This window comes from Acyrthosiphon pisum, chromosome X (genome assembly GCF_005508785.2).
Source record: "Acyrthosiphon pisum isolate AL4f chromosome X, pea_aphid_22Mar2018_4r6ur, whole genome shotgun sequence".
In the NCBI taxonomy this organism is placed as follows: Eukaryota; Metazoa; Arthropoda; class Insecta; order Hemiptera; family Aphididae; genus Acyrthosiphon; species Acyrthosiphon pisum.
The window spans coordinates 63,345,088-63,367,336 of NC_042493.1; the positions used below are offsets into that span (position 1 = coordinate 63,345,088).

At 29.8% G+C, this 22,249-nt stretch overlaps 1 protein-coding gene and 1 long non-coding RNA gene across 3 annotated transcripts in view; one reads left to right on the forward strand and one right to left on the reverse strand.

Annotated features, from left to right (window-relative positions):
* Nucleotides 1-3,827: 3,827 nt before the first annotated feature.
* LOC115033831 lies at nt 3,828-12,084 on the forward strand. Its single transcript, XR_003839155.1, has 4 exons — nt 3,828-4,617; nt 11,068-11,255; nt 11,333-11,466; nt 11,977-12,084. It is a non-coding gene; the product is annotated as an uncharacterized LOC115033831 (long non-coding RNA).
* The window catches only part of LOC100159717 (transcription factor glial cells missing-like), an 18,902-nt gene continuing 8,596 nt past the window's right edge, over nt 11,944-22,249 (reverse strand). For both annotated transcript variants that reach the window (XM_001949365.5, XM_016802844.2), the window contains exons 5-6: nt 14,504-14,612; nt 11,944-13,159 (exon numbers count right to left, since the gene is read on the reverse strand). In XM_001949365.5, the coding sequence (XP_001949400.2) occupies nt 12,075-13,159; nt 14,504-14,612 (1,194 nt within the window). In that variant the 3' untranslated portion in view covers nt 11,944-12,074. The remainder of the gene's footprint in view (nt 13,160-14,503; nt 14,613-22,249) is intronic.

Sequence of the window (22,249 nt, forward strand, 5' to 3'; positions counted from 1 at the left end):
TTAAACATTAATAAATGCTACTCGATGTGCTTCTATATTATTTTTACTTATTGTATAAACAATTATTAACTTAATTCAGTCTCATCAATTAGAGACCTAGGTATAACCTTAACATATAATTTAAATTTTCAGGAACATAATATAGAATGTATAGTAAAAAAATCACTTCGTGTGTTAGGCTTTGTTAAACGTCATTCGTCTGATTTTAAGGATTTGGATTCACTTAAATTGCTTTATTTCACTTTAGTTAGATCCATCCTAGAGTATGGATCTCTTATTTGGACTCCTTGTACTTATTCCAACATTGAGATTATTAAAGGGGTTCAGAATCGATTTTTAAGGTTCACAGCATATAAATTTAACTTAACAATTAACTAGCATGATTATACGTCAATAAGATCACTTCTAAACCTTCTCTCTCTATAGTCTCCAGACGGGATTTAGCTGATATTTCTTTTTTATATAAATTAATCAATAATCATATTGATGTCATTTACCTATTAGAACACATTCTATTCAACATCTCAGCATATAATAACTCCCACGTTTTACTTACTATCACACGCCCAAATTACTTAAAAAAAACTCTCATACTCTTAGAGCCATGGGCTTTGTGTAATAAACTTACACCTAATACTGATTGTTTCTTTACTCCGTTAGTCTCAATTCTTAAAACTTACTCAACTAACAATAAGTATGTAATATTTTACTTTTACAATCGTTTTAGTTTATATTCTAGCCTATAATTATTAAGAATTCATGTTATTGTAATAACTTATTTATTTACTTGTACTATTGGGCTATTTGCCCGCTTTATTCATTGAATAAACAATTATTAATTATTATTATTATTATTATATTTAAATTAAATAGGTCTTATCAGCAAGAGCAGAAGTGTATTTGATTTGTTGAAAGAAATCTCAATATATTTGAACGGTTTATTTTGTTTTATGTATCTGGTGAACAAGGAGCTGAACATTCCAATTTAATTATTTTTCTTTTTAAAGGATTTAATATTCATGAAGTTTCTATGGAAGCACAGTCATATTATGATGGGGCAAATGTTATGCCTGGTACTGTGTACAGACAAGAATACGAGATAAATATCCCGAAGCTATTTATATTCATTGCTTAGCAAATGAACTGAAGTTGGTTCTTTGTAGTGCATGCAAATATGCAGTCATATTAATGTTTTCTAATTTTTTTATTAACTAAATTTATTATTAGGAAGCAAAAAAAATTTTTAATGTTCTTGAAGCTGTGTATGTCCACTTTGCCTTGCCTAATTGAAACAAACAATTAGGTAGGTACAATATTACTTGAAAATTAAAATTAATATAACACAGTTAACTATTATAAGACTGCAAAACTCGATGGCCATGTCGCCACAAAAACTGTATTGCTATTTTGAATAATTTTACTGCGATAATTCAAATACTAGAAAAAGAAATTGAAGATGCCAATAGAGATGTAATTCAAGCTATAGGTTGGATTCAAATTATTTTTTTATTTTTTTACATAAATAAATAGTTTTTAAAACAAAAATAGGTACCTACCTTCATTTACTGTATCTAGGTACCAGTACCTATATCTTTTAGATTATAATGATTTAATTACATAAGTTGATTAAAATAATTTTTATTTCCCTTAGGTCTTTTAAATATCATCTTTCGTCTTTATCGGATATATTTCAACGATGTAATATGTAACTGGTAGGTATTACAAATAATTCATGTTCTCAATAAAGATTCGCAAAATAAAGATACAACATTGGGGCAAGCTACAAGTACAATATTAATGGTGTGATAAATATATGGTGTAATATCTTTCTTTTTACTTTCTTTTTTAGAGAACATCATATTATTGCATTATCAATTAATGTTCCTTGGCGCGGCATCGCCTATTTTTCGTTACCTGCAGTTCTGTTTTCGAAAAAAATAACGTTTTCCGAAAAATGTTAGGCCTGTGAAGATAGCTCCGGCCATTGATAATAAGTGTATATAATATATAATATATAACTGTATACTTATACTATATTACATAGTTTAATGGCTATACCAGAGTGGCAAAGTATAAAGTTTTAATAAAAAAAATTAATTTTTAGGAAAAAGTAAAATAACCAATATAAAACTTTATCTATGTATCCCGAATCGGAAGGTACGAATTGTTAACACATGAGCAATTTTACAACAAAAATATGATGTACATTTTCACATTATGGTTTTTCTTAATTGTAGTATCTAGAAAATCGTTCTATAGATACGGTCATACGATAGTAGTGTCGTACTGTCGTGATATTATAAATAATAATTTATTGGCCAACGTACTCCAGGTCTTAATGTTTACAATTATTTAGATATGTATATAATATTGTAATCAAACATTTTAATTCAGAAAAATAATATATTTTAATCTTTAAATACTTTTTATGATACCTATTTTTTTTATACTATTTCATAATTCTGAATTTGTTAAAGTCCATTGTGTTATTTATGTAAGTAATTAATAATTATATATTTTATATGATATTTCATGGTTTTATTATATAACTTTAATGTTTTTAACATATTATTAATGCTGCAAAGTGCAATTTTGATATAATTTCATTGGAATATTGACATATTTTAATCGCAATTAAATCCAGTTTTTAATTATTATATTAGTGTGACAGCTCACTTCATAAAATTAATAATTTAATTTAGGTATCATAATAAATAATAATATTATGTTGGACTTTTAAATTAATTTAAATTAATTGCTTGAACGATTCCTAGGAAAGATATATATTATTATATATTTGGTCATTTCCTAAAAGTAACACGTATATATATATATAGTAGATAGTAATACCTCATCGCCCTTTATTCAATTTTAGTTTGAAAATAATCAATTGAAATTAAAATTCATTACAATTTACAGTTAAATAGCAGTTAGAACTTATAGAAGCAGTATTTATCGTTTTGGAAAAACGCGTTCGTTTTGTTCACGTTCATAATATCAATTATATCATTTTATTTTATTTAACGACACAAATGTGAACAATTTAATTAAAATTAAATAAATAAATAAAATAAAATTAATACTTATAATATATTTTTAAAGTTATCTTCAGGATATTTTTTAATTGCAGGCGTCTATTATTTGTAAAATCTTAAATTTAAGCTTTATACCAGAAAATTATAAAATGTAGATGGGAGAAGATTTGATTAAGTTATATAGGTATTTACATACTCCCAAAAATAGGGTATATAGATTATAGGTACTAACGGTAAATTAATTTTTTTCGTCGATTTAGCCCAACTGCTAAAGTACCTATAAAATGTTGTCATTTTCTAAAATAGAAAAGCGTATTAAATACGCTACTAATACAATTCGATTGAAGATGAGAATATTGTTTAGTAATATAATCTCGTCCATCATGATAATAACATATTTTCTCCGGCAATAATATCCACAATATTATATATATAATGAAACGAATATACGTCCGCGTATCCACGATATAGTGATACACGCTAACATGCATAATGTAACGCACATAATAAAACAGATCACAATTAGATACATTTAGCGCATCTCTTTACTCTATAAATATCAGAAATTAATATTTAAAAAAATTTATATTATTTCGTATCAAACCAAAATTTCACATTTATCCATGGAATACAACATTTTGTTTTATGTTAGAATCATTAAAATCATTCTTACCTGAATGATAAAAGTTATAAGACGGATAACCGATAGGTTATATTTTTGTTCACCGCCATTTATTTAGAAAAACTACTGAACACATCGTATATTTCTGTATCATGTCGTATATTGTTTGTACCTGTACCTAAGTGGGTAGGTTACTAGGTATCTACTCATTTCGTGTCCAATATAAAAATACAAATTGGATTTTATTAGTTTATACGTATAAATTTAGATTTCTAACAAGACTTTCTAACACGTTTATAAATAATTATATAAAAATAAAGCTAGTCCCTTAGAAAATAAAATAAATATAATGGAGCCCCGCAAAATTCTGCACCAGGCCCCGAAATCCATTAGAACGGCACTGTACACGTGTCCCGTGGTATAGTATTGTAAAAATAGAAAGAAATACCTATCAAATACGTCCAATTAGTAATTTTGTATTAGACATTTGTCATTTTTCACATTTTATCTAAATAGCTGCGGCTCGACCGTACATACTACATGGTTCTCACACTCAAACGACAATAGTATTGATAATAATATACTTACCATTGGCTGTTCGCGCGTTGTAGTCAACGAAAAAAAAATTTAATTTTCGTTCCGATTACTGATTAGACATTGCATCGTTGGTAGTATAGTTTAATGTTTCCGAGACGAACGTCCACTACTCCACTCACCGCACCGCATCGGCTCACAAAAGCACAAGATCACCGGGATTTGCAAATCTATTATTCGATTCGCCGTCGATATTCAATTTTTTTCAATAAATTTTATTGAACACAATTTTTCTATACGCTCCAGGAAACGTTTCCGAAAAGAAATTTCCGAAAACACCGATCGCGAGCACGCGGCATTAATTTGTTATGCGCGCCGGATGGGCATTATACACATATGCCTACGCGTTTTTACGCACAATACTAAGTGAGTAACACATTATAATAGTATACTAATAAATTATGCGTTATATATTATCCACATATTATATTGTTACGACATTGTTATCGACGTAGAAATAATAATTATTGAACAATGACGCAGTGATGACACTGTATTATATTTTATTATATAGGTACGTGTATGCCATTGCGTTCATTTCGGTTTAGGTGCCGAGCGGCTTAAAATAATATAATTAAGTCGAGCGAGGAAAAATAACGTGTTGGTACCGTATTACAACTATAGTTGTTATTTTGTAGAACAAATTTGACATTCAAAATGCAAAATATTTATTCTGCAATTTGGTTTAATTTTTTTAACCTCTAACAACCAGATCAGAATCCATCCTCAATTTTGTTATCTTTAAGGCTCCTGGTACAGACAATTTGGAATATTGGCAATTTACTATACGTCATGCATTGTCACGGATATTTTGTAATATTACATACATTACTTACATTTTACATTATTGTAAGTGAGCTAAAATCTCTTAAAATTTAATAAAATTTCATATCATGCACGCCGAATCTACCAAATTACTAAAGTGGAAACTGTTAAAAAAGAAAGATTTTCAAGTAACTACTTCCAGTGGTCTGATTTAAATGTTGTGAAAATATATTTTGTATTAATTAATCTTTTTACTAGGTTATATAGGAAAAATATTTAACGTTTACAACTTAATATACTTATGTACCCTATATAGAACTCTCTAATAAAATCATACATAAACATTGAAAACAGTAATAGAACATTGGGAAGTTGGTAGGTACATAAACTATAAGCTTTCACTTATTGGTTTATAAAACGACAAAAATATAGGATGTTCCAAGTTTTCAACATATTTAAGCAGTATCAGGCACGTCCGGTAAGGGGGGATGGGCGACAGGTGGTGCAAATGCACTACTTGAGAATTTGAATAATTTGGATTTTTCAAATAAAATATAAAAATTCCTTCACTGTTAATTTATAATTTATGTCAATGATTGAGCCCAATATAGTAAATACTTATTCTAAGAAACCGTCGTCTGTCGAACTTTAATATAGGGCAGAGTGATAAAAGAACGGTAATACCACGCGTATATTAATACATTTATTTTGATCACTAATGATATTATTATTATTAATTTCGTCGAGGGGCCTCGCTACAGCTATTATTTAAGGGGAAACATTTAGGCAATTTTTAATCAATTTCATTTTTAAATAATTAACACAGTTTACAATTATATAAGTTTAATTTTTACAAAGTGTTCCGTACAATCTATAGACAATTTCCTGGCGAGTTCGGGTTTTTCAGAATAAAAATCGAATAACGTATACGTACTTACGAATAGCGTACTATCTTTAATTGTGTTAAAACTTTTAAGGTCTTTTGAGCTAAAATTCAGCTGTGGCATCAATGCGTCATCTTAATTTATTAGTATAATATATTAATATGCAATAATACAATCAACACTAATAATCTTTAAATTATGTATTTATAATATAATAAAATATTTAACTAATCAAATTAAATTAACTTTCAGTTAATTAGAGCAGTCTTGGTAATTTTCGTCTAATACTTATTTTTCTTTAGCATAATAAAGTAAAACCAGTGCTTGAATTGGAAAAAAAATGCACTATGTTAAACTAGTAAAAGATTGTCTTTGGATTTTTCCAAGTGTGTTTTATGAATCATAGCTTCTTGTTAAATTAATAATTATTTCTTATATTTATTAATATATCAGTAAATAAGTTTGAAAAGTTTTAATGTGAAGGGCACAAGTGCACTACAATATTATCACACTATCATAGTTATATTATAATTTATTATAACGGTATAATTATGGGTGTATGTAAGTGTTAGGTAATACAAAAATATTGTTAAACCTCCTTGATAATATGACAAAGAAAGTTATGAATTCTTAGCATTTACTTAGTAATTAGTTTTATTTTCTAAAGTTAGTACTTAGAATTTACTTTGTTGTTCAGAGGATTCCTTACCCGCATGTGTTATATAGGTAGGCGTTAAATATTTCTCTAAAGCTCACAGAGTAATTTTGATCATTAAACCGATATAACTATATGAAATTCTAAATGCGAATGACAGTGATCTAAACGGTTCTCCATTTGCAATATACCTACGACTTAGGTCGGGCAAATCATTGCGGATGCTGTGCGAAAGGGGTGAAAAGGTTATTGCAATAATTATCAGTGTCCATGCAGTGGTGGCAGTTTATTTTCACTGTATTAGTATTTAGTGTGCACCTGGCATTACCTAAAATAAACTTAAGTTTGTAATTTAAAATTGATATTTAGAAATATACCTACCTAGGTGTAAATAATGAAGGTATAGATAATATTTTAATTATTAGGCATGGGTAATAAATTAATTATTTATATAACTAGGTACTATTATTGTAAGAGTATGGCATTTTATAACAACAGACTATTTTGAAGTATACAATTTATTTTTATATTCAAATAACAATGAAAACAGTCCATATAAATTTAAAATAAGTTGCACGTAAAAATTATAAGTATATAGTATATACCTAAAATTAACTGCTAATTTTTTATCAGGTGTTATTGGTTTTTTTCTTCGATTGGAATAATTACTTATATAAAATATTACAATTTTAAAATGGTCATAAGTTAAAAATTTAAATATGTAAAAATAACAGAGTACACACATATATATATGGTCAATCCATTCTGAAATTAAAGCTAACAACATACAATTAGTTCTGCAGAACGAAAATGTTGCTCGTTTATAAGACGTAGGTAACATTAAGTAAATAATAATTAGGTAGTATTTTCTATGAATATAGTATTACCACTTGAAAATTTGGTTAAAAATGCACTTAAAAATTTAAACCTAAGTGTATTCTACGGATGTAGCTCTAAGTAATATTAAATAAAAATTAGGTACGTCTTGAAAATAATATAAATATAACGTTTGAACTGTTGGGTGCCTTGGTCGTATATATATATTATATTATGTGATTGAAATAAGATATTACTTATTAAGTTATAAATTATTATGATATATGATTTATTATATTAGAAATACTATATTAAAAACTAACAGTAGATTTGTTTATTTTAAATAATCAAAATTATTTTTAAATTATTATTTAATTTTAATTAATTAAATCAATAATTCTCAATATCTAATTCTCACACCTGAAATTACAATAGAATCCGCAATCGGGGGGGCTTCATATTGATGTTGTGTCCACATGCGTTTCCTCGTCTTACTAACGTACAACATACCAACATTTACTTAAGTAGTAGTTTTCATTTTGCATTGTTAGTTTAGATAATATTATAGTGAATTGGCCTATTATAAAACGTAAAGGTAATAACGTTGCCTGTGTTATAGAAAAAAATATTTTTGTCACGCCAATTGCGACTATTTTAAGAGTAAGAGGTACTCTGACACATCCAAAATATGTCGCCACAGAATTACATCATTATAAATTGATGAACTGCGCCCTGAATAATATACAGTAGAAGCGTACAATTTAAAAAAAAATTGTTCTTCTTCGTTAGGTTAGGGTGAAATACACGTTGACGTGTCGTGACGAACCGGGTACATGGTATCTACCTATATACAAAAATATACTTGTATATAGGTAGATACATATTATATGACGTGTTTGCAATGGTATAATATAGTAATTACTCATTACTCATTAGTGATAAAGAGTTTAGACCTATACAAAAATCTGTTAAATGGGCGTCGGGTTGTCAGCGCAATATTTGTTTTCCCTCTCTGGCCCACGCGCAACATAGACAAAACGCATTAACGTAGAATCACTTTTTTTTATGTTTCTAAGTAATCTTAGAGTAAAATCATCCATTGCATTAAAGATGGAGAATAATATTTTTGAGGGATTTACATATCGATTTTATATATTATTGTTATTTGACTTTGTATTTGACTTTCAAAGTAAATAAAACAAATTTGTAAATTTAAATAATGTTTAAACTGTTTTGAGACAATATTCAGACAAATCAATATGTCATTCCCTTAAAAATATAGAAAATGATTCTGCGTAAATGCGTTTTGCCTATGTTGCGCGTGGCCCTGAGAGAAAACCAATAGTGGACTGACATCTTCTTAATATTATTTTTAAATTAGTAATATCCTGACGTGCAGTAAATAATAGCGTACCTATTGTCATTTGTAGAAAAATAATATAAAACGGCATAAGAAAATTAAATTAAATTTGTCTATTTTTAGACAACTTAAATCGATTGAGCCGGTTATCCACAGCTGATTTACTTACCAAGGCACCAAGTACTCTAATAAGACAAGTAATTTGTTTATTAAGTTTTCCGATGACTGGTATATTTGTCAATATAATATTATAAATTATAATTGTTGTTTCTTTGACTGTTGTGACATTTACCGACAACCGTCGGGAAGCGCACCAGTGAGCGTAGCTTTATGGCCAATAAAATAATAATTGTTCTTTAGGAGATAAATTATTAAATTATTTTAAATAATATTTAGTTAAAGAGGGTATTTAAAAACAGCTACAACACGATTGCGAATTTTTTCCTTTTTTGGCCTGATTAATAACAACGCGATTGGGCACCAAACGTGTAACACAAATTGCGAATGAAACATAAATACCTATATCCAACGCCGGTATGGCGAAAATGTTAATTTTATTAGGTACCCACTACAATATATTGCTTTACACTGAGTCAACAATTAGATACAATTATAAAAATAATCAAAATATGGTATAAGATCAATGCTTACATGTTTAATTTGGTATATGTATATAATATCGACAAAAAAATAATGTTGAGTAGATGTTATTTATAATATTATACTATATCATATATTATCATTTAGAAATCTTTAATAATTTATTAGTTTTTGTCAGTCTTATTAAGCTGTATCTCATAACTGGGAAGGAATATAGAAAATATGTACCCTTTGTATATATTATTATTTTTGATGCATAATATATAGGTCCACAGATCATTTGGTGCGCAATCGTGTTGTAATTAGTCAGGTCAAAAAAGTAAAAAGATCGCAATCGTGTTAAAGCAACCATAGTTTATAAAATATAATAGGTACTATTATAACAATTAACATAGTAATTCGTAAACTTCGGTTGATAAGTCATTCATTATCGATATTGCCTGTGTGTAGTCAAAAATCATCGCTAATCATATTCTATGACCGAATAGGTTTAAAAGAAGAAATATATTTTTTATAACTATTTCGAGAAGAGTAGTTTTCAACTGAAAAATATTACTTATTTCACATTTTAATAACAATATGATCAAACATAATTTCTCATTCTTTTATTTTACTTAAATTTAAGTTTCTACACTTCTACAGCCATGGTTATAAAATTAATTTTAGCACACCCCGTAGTTGCGGCACTGAATATACACATTATTCTGCAATATTTTTATATTCTTATAAGTCATGAGGTAATTTCTAATGACCAATAATTTTGATTTATTTGAAGACCATAAACATTTATTTAATCCTAGCTTATTAGTTTTATTCGAAAAAGTATTTAACATTTACCATCTATTTCTGTTAACCGATGACAAGAAATATTTAAACATAAATAAAATCATTAACGGCTTAGTATAATAATATAACCGTAGGTATATTTGAGCCATGACCTAGGTATTTTAGATTCATTATTATTATTTTTATTATTAATTATAAGTTTTCGTAGAACCACGGTACAAATTAAAAATTTAATTAAACGCATAATTTAAGATTTCGCAGAAACTGGAAATTACAATTACATTTTTCTCAAAAATATCAAAATGTGTCCAGAAAGATTGTGCTGATTTCGAGACTAATCCAGTAATAATTTTTCTATATTAGACTCACAGAAATAAACATTCTTATATTGTACGATTTTAACTCATTCCCAGACATGGCAGTCTTGTAAATTATACATTATTGAATATTATACGAAATTATTATATATTGTATAAAAATAACCTTTTTCGACAGTAAGTACTAACATAAAATAGGTATAGGTACATTTTTGTCAACTATTTCGGTATAAATAAAAAATTAAATTCAACAATTATTATTTTCAATTAAATTTATTTATTGGTATTTTAAACACAATCGCTTCAATACACGTGTCAAATACAATTTACAAATGTCTGTTTTTAATACAAGCATAATATAATATTTTAAAATTCTTAACTTAGAACAATGGTCTTGTTTTTAACTACAAATTTATAAGTAACTCGAGTCTGCCGAGCATGATGTGCGTGTATTTGAGTATTTCTATATTAGGTATAAGTTTGTATGCTTTTCACGAGTCACACCTTTTAAAACTAACCAGTCATATAACAATATTATAAAATAGATAATCATAACATAAAAACAATTTCATTACAATACATTTGATATTTATTTATAAGTACTTACTAAGTATATTATAATTTAAATTACAGGTGCGGTTTTGCTTATCATTTTCAAGTCTGGTCATGGAAACACTATATGATATTTTACTAAGTCTCTAAGACCGTGTCTAATTGGTTAAACTGAACAATTTGCGTGCCTAAACGTGTGTTTTGAATAACGGATTGTTATTTATTGGACGGTCATTTATTTCAAGCATTTCGTGGACAAATATCTAAAGGTGCGGGACTTTTTTAGTTGATTTTTTTTACACAGATGGTAATTTTTTAATGTATTCAATTTCTATTTTTTACAAAGTTCGACCGAACTGTTCGTACTTATTTTGATATCGCACAGAAAGGGATTCCATGCAGTGGAATAAAAAACCTAAACGCTTCAACCAGCCAACAGGTACACGTAGTCGAAGTATCGAAAAACCAACTATCGGCCATGTACGTATGATTAAGAACTTTCATTTAACAATAAGCGATGTAGTAATAAGAATAAAAAAAAACACAGTTATCCTTTTGACATTAAATAAAAAACCAACAAAAAAAATAGAAGAGACAAATAGTGAAATTTTTTTACAAGCAGGTAATAGTTATTTTCAATTAATTTCATCGTGGAAGTCAGACCGTTATAAGGAAAATTTAAATATGTTTCGTAGTAGGTACGTATAATATGGCGACGTTGTACCCGTTATTTGGTGACGTTTACAAGTCAATAAGAATTATCAAATTATCAACAATCCATCACCTTTGGATTAACTATAAAAAAAAAATGAATAAAAAGAAAAAAAAATTAAAGTACAATGAATAAACTGAGAATGAAAAAAAAATAAAAATAAAAATATACTACAGCTTAAATTTCTAATATTACAAACATTTCACAAAATTTCACGCTTTCAAACAAATTAATTACAAAATACATCTTTTGTTTTATATACATTTATATACATACAGCGGTACACAACATGCGATGAAGGTTCAAAATATGAAATTTCTTCACCATTCTCTCTATACATAGTATTCGTATATACAGTAGTATAGTGGCGGTGAATTCATTGCGACCAATGGATGTCGGCGGCGTTCAGTTGGAATTCGTTGAACGCGGCGGCGGCGGCTGTGTGGCCGTTGTCGTTGTTATTGTTGGTCTCTGTTCCGCCGCCACCACAGTAAGCGTCCATGTAAAAGTTGTTGTTGGTCAACAACATCTTGGTGGGATCGAGAACCATGTAGTCGACTTGCTGCGAAGCGGAGACATCGGCTGGCATCGTCCCGTCGGCGCCGATAAAGTCCATCGACCCGTCGTTGTGCATGCCGACCGCGGCGTTTCCCTTGTGGCACGCCGCGTCCGCCGACGACGAAGAGGACGACACCTGTGCGTAGTAATCCACGTCCTGTACCGCCATCGGGTACATCAAATCCAAAGATTCCGGGCAGTCCTCGGTCTTGATGGTGGCGTACTGCATCTGCCCGGGGTGGTGGTGATAGGCGACGCCGTCGCAACTCTGCTGCATCTGGAAGCACTGTTGCTGCTGCTGGTGATCGTGGTGATGGTGCACCGCGGTATGGTGATGGTAGTCGACGGGCTGGTAGTGTTGCCAACCGACGCCGCCGTTGTCGCCGCTGCACTGCCCCGGGCTCTTGTGTATGGTGCCGCTGCCCAAATCCAACACGGTCGTCGGCGAACACTTGTGGTAAGCCGAAGAAGCGGTGGCCGCGTCCTGTCCTGGTGGCTGCTGCAGTTGAAACACATCGTCGCTGTCGGCGGTCGGCTGCTGCATAGGTTGACAGTAGACGGCCGACGCCGGTTGCGGCCCGGTCACGAACCCAAAGTCAGCGGCGGACATGTTTTGAACGATCGCCGACGTTGGCGGAGGTTCGGACTGAATCTGTTGCATAGCGTGATAGTTTTGCAGCCCAGCCGCCGTCGCCCAGTCTTGATGGTGGTGATGTTGATCGTCTTCACTGCTGCTACTACTGCTGCTGTTATTGTGGTGGTGGTGGTGACGATGGTGGTGGTGTTGGCCAGGGTATGAGGCTTGCTGATGCTGGAGCATGGCGGTCGCGGGTTCTGGCCCTGGTGCCGTCAGGCGGCTGTTGTTGCAAACGCAATAGTAAGGAAGACACGAGCAGCCGGAGTCTGTAAAGTAATAAAATAAAAAAATTGTTAGTCACTATAGTGATAGGTATATATATCATTATCGATAAATTATAATAATATTATGGTAGGTGTCTAAAATAAAAACAAAAAGGCTGATCTGCAAAATGTTAATATTTCATAAATTTAAATTTTTTAAAAAATCAAAAGTAACTAATTGTGAGTTTCAGTTTGAAGCTTAAGAGAAAAAAAATTTTTTTTTTTTTTCATTGAAAATTTAACGTTATATTTTACTATATACGATATTAACTTTTTCCGTAAACATATTCTTGCAAAAACCACATAACATATTATATTATATTGTCTCAATATTACTTAAAATAAAAGTTGAGAGCACTAATAAAAAAAATTATTGATTTCTTCATAGAAAAATAACTGATGAGAAACCTTGTATTAAAAATGTCAATCTTTTTTAGTCATAAACAAAAATTTGATCATGCAAAGATCGAAGAAAAACTGACACAAAAAGAGTCAATATATTTTGAAAATTAAATATGTATAGACAATTATAATTTAAATATTTGGTGGAAAATTGAAATCCAGATTTATTTATCCATTTTATAATAATAAAAAATAATAATAGTAATAATCTGGTTTTCAGTCAATATTCCCGTTTTTCCCAATTATTTTAAAAAGTACTATAGGTAGGAAGCTTCTATTTTTAACCTCCCAATTTACCAATAATATAACATTTGCAATTAGACACCACTCTCTGTTCCTGCTGTATAAAGAGATGAGTCACGAAAAATAAATATTACTGAAGCACCAATACATATCACTCGCTCAGAATCTAAAAGACGGTATATTATACAAGTTTTCCTGCAGGTTTCTTTATACGTGGACTATCATGTTTTGCTACCTAGTCCGAAATATTAAACATATTTTACTATTTGTATTGTTGTCTGAATAATAAATGCAAATAAAATACATTCTTTTAAATGTATTCTGCATCGCTAATCGTTGTATGTATATGTAATCTAATTTTCGAAAGTGATAAAGTTTCTCTATAACACTATATTTATTGAATCATTACATTATTTTGTTAAAAACTATTTAGAAAAATCAACGAGTATATAACAATGTTGGAATTGATTATTGATTTAAATTCAACTGAATCAAGTCCCATCGGTAAAATTATTCTAAATCCACACCTTAAAATTTAAATATACTGTCCGTGTCGTTTAAAAACATACCTGACGAATAGAACAATTTAATATTATTATACTTTAATACTTTAGGTTAAGTCTTAAATAGAGTACATACTACATACGTCTACAAATCCCACTTTGTATCGTTTATAAAAAAAAAATATTATCATCGACTTACTTATACTTCGGTTCTCTGAAATCAGCTCTTGAGTTAGTTGTGTACTTAAATACTGTTTGCGATTTCCACTACTAATGGCTTTCTGCTTTTGATTTTTTAAATTTAATACCTGAAAAAAAAATATGTTAACTAATTTCATTGAAAAAATATGATAGGTTAAATTATCAGGTTCTACAAAATTAAATTAAAATCTAAGTTTTTTATTATATAAATTATTATATATTATATGTTTAAGATACTATTATATTATAATATAAGGTCACTTTCGTATGTATACACACAGTTTGTTAGTAGTTAATTAAACTAATATTGTGTATCATACCAAATATTTTTTTTTTAAGTAATTCAAATGTTTGTCGGAGTTTCAACTTTGAACACTATAATACCTATTATACATAATATGTATTGTATATGTAAACACAACTTGTTGACGAATTTAATTTTTAACATTATACATTTTCAATAATTATTATTACTGTATTCAAATATGAAAATAATTGCTATACTCGAATATTGTGCCTTTTATTTGAATTAAATAAGTTTTTGTTATGTTTTAAAATATTTAATTTAAGGATTAAATTTTGTATTTTGTTTCGACAATACTTCATAGTTGTAATATTATTATGAAAACGTATATTCATGCGTAATTGTGTAATAATAATATCCATATGCCCACGAAAACGAATTATGTTGTTTGCTAATAAAAATTATGTACAAATATGTTCGCATAGGTTCTTAATAATTTTTGGTTCTATATTTTTACTCATGCAAACGAAAAAGTGTTTTTTTAAAAGAACCAATCCAACGATATGGAATAATAATAATCGTTCTTATACAAATGACAATATCGTATTTAAAACACATTTTTGTATAATAATATAACGAATTACATCGTGTTGTAGTTTAATATTTATAGTAACCAACGTTTTGGTATACCGTCTAAAATAAAATATTATTTCCAAAAAGTTTTTGGTTTAGGGTTTAAGTGTTTAGGATTTTTGACATCGGCTTGGAGTTTTTTTGTCCGGACTGATGTCGGCAATACATCTCCTCCTCCTGTCGCGTCAACCACCTCTGTCAACTTGGGAAGGGACCTTGATGGAAATGTAGGCCGTTTTAGTGGTTTTTTCTTTAAGATTTTCTGTTCAATAACGCTCTTCTCATACAACTTGTGTTCCTCGTGCCAAATTTTTCCGTACGTCATCGTCATGAGATTGTAAATGTCAGGTTTAGGTTCAGTCATGTACGAAGGAATAAACTGTTTAACATCCCCAAACTTTGAAGAAACAATTTGATCTTTTGAAGCGGCCTTCTTGGAGGCCAATAGATTTTTACTTTTATTCGACGAACAACTCGAGTTCAACGACTTAATAGACTTCAAAGACGTGTAACTTGGTGCGGCAGACATAATATTATTATCAGATTGTTACGTTCTATTCGAAATTATTTTATATTTTATGTTATTTTAATAATTATTTTCATCGTTTAAATTATTACACAATTACAATTAATACACAAGTAACTAATAAGAAAAATATTAGACATAAAAAGATTAAAACTGACAGAGGAATAATAGTTGTTTGCGTTTCGATTTCATATAATATTATATTAATATAGGTAGGTACCGTATATATAAATACATACTTTTTAGTCAATAAACAACTAATGGCCAGATGTACTTTAACCATTATCATCTGTAAATCATAATTAAAACGAGAGAAAAAGAAAATAATTTGTTAACCAAAATATACAGTAATCTTTAAATGGTTAATCCGACGTACGCCATCCAACAGCATTCACCATAATATTAAAATTATGTTGCGCGTCGTACACAATTACATTTATAGGTAGGTATTGTATTATAATACGGCAATACTATATTAAAATATTATCATTATTATTATAATGTAAAACTAGTGATTAAAAGTCAAACTTGTGAATTCCGTCGAACGTTTTTTGCCTCGGGTTTGTTTGTATAAGAATGTACAATCAACAGAGAAATCGAGTTTTAGTATTTATGATTTGACCTACAATATGTTGTCAAAATCCATTCACGTTGTTGTCCGTACCATTCATATTCATATAATATATTTTATGATTCATGGGCAACAGACTAGGCGTTCTTATATTTTTTTTTTTGTATGTGTGCCAGTGTTTATTATCTATGAAAACCTACAATTAAAGGTTTTTTTTTTAAAGACAATACCAAACGGATTTAATTATTATAATTCGTATACATCGTACGGGCAGGGCTGACCAAAGTATAATACAACACAGTACGCAATAATTTATGTTTGTTTTTTTTTTTTTGTAAAATGTGTACATCTCACTCGTATCTCGTTGCTCTAAATGATTGAGTATTAAGTATTTATGTATACCCGCCGTTTCGTTTTACGGTCTGACGCCTTTGTGAATTTGCCATATTTTTCTAGTCCAGAAGAGACTTCAAAGATCGAGTAGGTTTAGATTTTTATAATAATAATATAAATGATAATGGTCGTGTTTTTGGCACAATTTATAGCACCACCGTTATGAATATAATATTATCTAGAGCGCGTTCGAGTTGAATATAAATTTAAAGAAACGACGCGGATATTTACAAACGAAATATAAATAAAACAATTTTTTTAGTCTGCGAATAAAGACCACCGAAAATCACTTTAACAACAATATTAGAACTGCGTACCATATACCTACCGTAGTATTATAGGTAAGTAAAACAATTTTATTATTGCAAATATAATTCTATCCGTCACGTCGATTATTATTATTACTCTAGTCAGTCGGTCGTCTTACGTTATCTATTTATGGTTATTGAAATATATAAATTATAAATAAATAGGTAATAATTATTATTAGTGTTTACCGGCCCCGCGGGGTGCCGCCAATTAGGTTTTGCTCTATCGCCGGCCACGGCAAGTCAGGTCCCGGTCGCGGTGTGTACAGCCAGCGAGGGACGACCGTCCGCGTTCGACACCCACCACCCACCAGTAAACACGCCGGGTCGCGTAAATAATAATAAATTAATATTATCGGTGTCGATTTGACGATGCGATAACACTGTCATAAACAATTAATATTATAATATAATTTTAAATTGAGGTATAATTTAAATAATATTTTAAACAGCGGCGGCGCAGCGTTTTCGCGATAATCGCGTTACCACCGCACACACGCGACGCGATGGAGGGTGAAATTAGAGGGCGACTCTTTGCTCAAGACGGCGAGCCTCGCTCGTAAGCTCATTTGTTTGAACACCGTTCGCGGTGCGTATGACGTACTACACTGCACCGTCTGTCTTTACACACGACGTATTATTATTAAGATCATTCGTATAAATAAACGTACGTTTCGCTACTCTTTGAAAACCGTTTACGAGCTCTCAAAATAAATATTATATGGGCCGAAGACTGCGTCGCTCGAAATAGTATGAATATTACCAAAGTTATAACCAGGTATTATTACGGGCGGCGGCCTCTTGGAAATACGATTATTCCGGTTCGACGCAATAATAATAATATGTATTATTTTGTAACCGATGACGATCGTATGGTATACCTATTAGAAAGAAATTATATGCGTGGTAAAAACCTGGGCCATTTTCAAAATACCGGTAGGTAAGCGCGACTTATTCGCGAATATACGTTAATAACCGCAGTTACCCCTTACCATTATTTGTGGCTATCATTAAAACGCACCAGTTCCCTTCTTGATGACTTGAAAAAAATTACTATAAATATGATTTTTTTTTTTCCGAAAATTACGGTTCACGTTATTCACGAAGCAGTGTCGCCTCGGTAAAGACAACTGCGATATAATGCAGTGCCCGACTGCATATTATTACGCGATTATTATGTAATAATATTTAAATCATTGTTACTATAGGCCTGTTACTTTAAAAATATAGTGAATAGTGATGATGGGTTAACGTCTAATTTTTTTTTTAGTATATTGCGTGTACTTGGAATTTTAAATTTTAATTAGATAAACCTATAAATAATAATAACTAATATTATTTACAACACATAAATTTCTATTCTTGAATATTATAAATTATAAATATTATAATATTATAGTAAGTTAATATAAGAATCAAGAATATATACCCATTTTAATATAGCTATCATTAATTTTAATATTATATTCCTATTATTAATTTTATATACCTATTTTAATCGCTTCATTTCAATATAGCAACCACAAATTAATGTAAAAATAATAACAAAATAAAAATAGACAAGGTAACTGAGCATTCAATACTAATAACGACTGAAACCTCCCAGGGTATTATTCACATTTTCGCCACTGATAGATAGGTACAATAAACATAATATCATAACACGTGACGACAACGACGTTTTACCGATGAAATCGTGACATTATTCCACCACCGCGATATTCTATAGTACAACATCGTTATAACTTCGTTACCATAATATTATTGCATCAGTGGAATAAATAACATTTCAATAAAATACGTTTTGTTGTACTATGTTTTTTCTACACCTATATATTATAATACTATATAGGTATATCACATGGGTTTAACAGACGAGATCTGAAAATGAGAAAAAACACAAACTTTGAGTTTACAACATTACGCGCGATATAATACTTAGACGCTCACGGTCCGACGTTGCATTCAATAAATTTAATAAATATTAATATCCGGCAAGCATCGGTTACGGCACGAGACGATGGTATCGGGAACTCATCGAAAACCGATTTGTCTATAACAGTACATAGAATAATTTATTATTTAAATGCATCTCAAAACGTGCACTTAGAACAATGCACAAACACAAAAATTATTCAACAATACGGGGCAACGTCATTTTCAATTCCCCTTGCACGGCGGTGTACGACAACGAATGCAACTGCATCTCGCTCTCACGGCCAATATCCGATAGATACACTACAAAACACGTCATATTATATTTTCGAAACGGTCTGGGCTGATATAAGATTATTATCAATAGCCAGTTGGTGTATTTTTTCACTTTTGAAATAAAACAAAAAAAACTGTTTTTTTCTCAAAATAAATTGTTTGAGTTTTAAACAGTACAGTGTTTAAAATAGTATATTTAAAACAAATTAATTTTAATTTAATATGTATTTTACTTATACGAAAAAATATACCTAATACAAAATATAGATATTTAGATATTAACTATACCTATTGTAATTTATAGTATATTTTGATAAATCAAAAGCAGTGGCAGTTATTAATACTTTATTGTTTTTTATTTTAATTTTTTCTAGTTAAGACAAGTTTTTTTCTTTTAATTATAATGTCAACTTTTAAAGTGTAGTTGACAGTTGTTTAATTGTAAGTGTTATGATATGCAGCAGTTTTTACTTAATTAATTAAACAAAGTAGGTACTTTACATATTTGTACTTTACTTATGTCTGTTATGAATTTATGAAATTATATGTGTTACTAAAATTAAGGACGATAAACGATAATAATTATAATTATTTAATTTTTTCTGAAAGATATTTATTATTCTTTATTAAAAATAAACAAAAAAAAAATACATTTATTTAAAAAAAAAACCTAATATTCACTTGGATTTTATACTGTTTTAAGCATATGTTTTATTCGTTTTGAACAACTAACAAAAGGTTTAAAACAAATGTTTTAAATTCATGTTTTAAACATAACAACCTTGTCAATAATACATGCTGCGAGATCATCGTGCGGAGCCGTTCGTTTTAAATGTCGATTTTTTCTTCAACCATTTTGAAATCAAAATTAAAACGTAGTATCGTAGATCGAAAACGGAAAGAATTCCCCAGTTAGCTAATGTTAATGAAATTAAGGCTCACATAGTCACACCACTACGCAGTCGCTGACATCCAACAATATTATTATTTTTAACTTTATATTAATACTCGTGTACCAGGTGTACCTGCGTTATTTCGTTATTTTTGAAGGTATATTAAATTAAAGATTATCGTCTAAAAACTCAAAAGCAAACATAGAAGAAAATCAGTATAAAAATGTAATTTCGTTTATTGTACACCACCGCTCCCCTCCCCCGCGCACAGTGCTTTAAATCATCTACACTCTACAGGTATCGGCGGAGCTTGTTTGGGCAAACGCACACGTTGGCACGCGAATTCGTATTATTACTATTACGTGCAAAACAATAAAATTGGATAATTTGCCACCGATCGGATGGACCACTCGGCCGGTTCCATTTATTAAACATTTAAAACGATTGCGTACAGTACAAATATACGTACGCAACAATAATAATTAGCCGGTCCGACAACATGATTAGACCTCCCTCGGGCGGACTGCCGACAATTATCATCCAAAGTTATAACTTATAAATAATAATATAATATTATTATATTGTGTACATTTTATTTGTGTAACGTTATTCTCCATGTCGTATAAATAACACACACACTAAACATTGTTATTGCCTTTCTGCATATAACTTGGCCACCCCGCCCCGCGCGACCGACATAGGTTTTCGCCAAAATGATTTATACGGCACCTACAATTGAATTAACATACCTACTACGCGTGCGTTCGCCCTATAATTACACACAACAACAATAATAATAATATTAATATTTTATTATTCTATCACTGTAGCGGCAGTCGTTTAGCGTCTCCGCAAAAGGTCGACAATAGTATCAAAACCCGTTCGCAAGATTTCATTAAAAAATCCATCCAATTACGTATTATACATGAACCGCACGACGAGCATTATCGACGACAACTTGTGACAACGGTGTTCCGACGCGATAAAGCATCACAGTCCACAGACGATAAACTGACGGAAAGAATATTATTTTCGAACGAGTGCGAACGGGCCAGGAAGACGACGTCAGTTTGTAATATAATATACTGTTAATAATATTATAAGTTATAACATTCGAAGTTTCCGAAAAATCATAACTATGAAAACGTCTATAATATTAACCGATTCTAGAAAATTACTTTATTTAATTTAATACGAATGAATATAATAATGTACATTATTATTAATAACCACAACGGACGTGTATTTCCAATTAATTTGTGCAAAACGTTAATGGGTATACGGAGACGAATTTCCAGAATGTTGTCTATTATAATTTTAACTTTCAAGCATCAGCATTTATTAGATTCTGAGTGGAACGATGAATGTATTGATTTTACAATGATGTGTGTTTTTTTTTTTATTTTTTTTTTTATTTTTTTTTTTATTTTTTTTTTTATTTTTTTTTGTGTCTGTCATCACGTTTTAGGACAGTAAAAGTGCTTGGATTTTCTTCAACAGTACCTTTTCTGATAGGAAAGTGAATCTAGTTGGTACTTTGGGGGGTCAAAAGTAAATTTTTTCCAATAGTTTTCAAACGCGCCGTGAAAAACAAAAGAAAAATTAAGAAAAACGGGAATTTTTACGCAAAATCTGTTTTCGAGAAAATCAATTTTGGTTTTTGGTGTAACTTTAAACAAATGACCGTAGATATATGAAATTTTGACTGAATGTTTATCTTAGCATTTTCTATACACCATAACATTTTCAAAATATTTTGATTTATTTTGAGCTCTTTACGGACATTTTCATTTTCCATTTTTTTTTAGTTTTTTTTCTAAAAATATCAATAAAATTTTATTTGTTGGATAAAAAAGCTTGAAAATTTAATAGAAGGCTCCTAATATATTGTTTCAAAGGCAGATGAAAAATATTAAAAATCGTTAGTCAAAGTTTTTTTTTATAAACATTTAAAGTTCAAAAAAT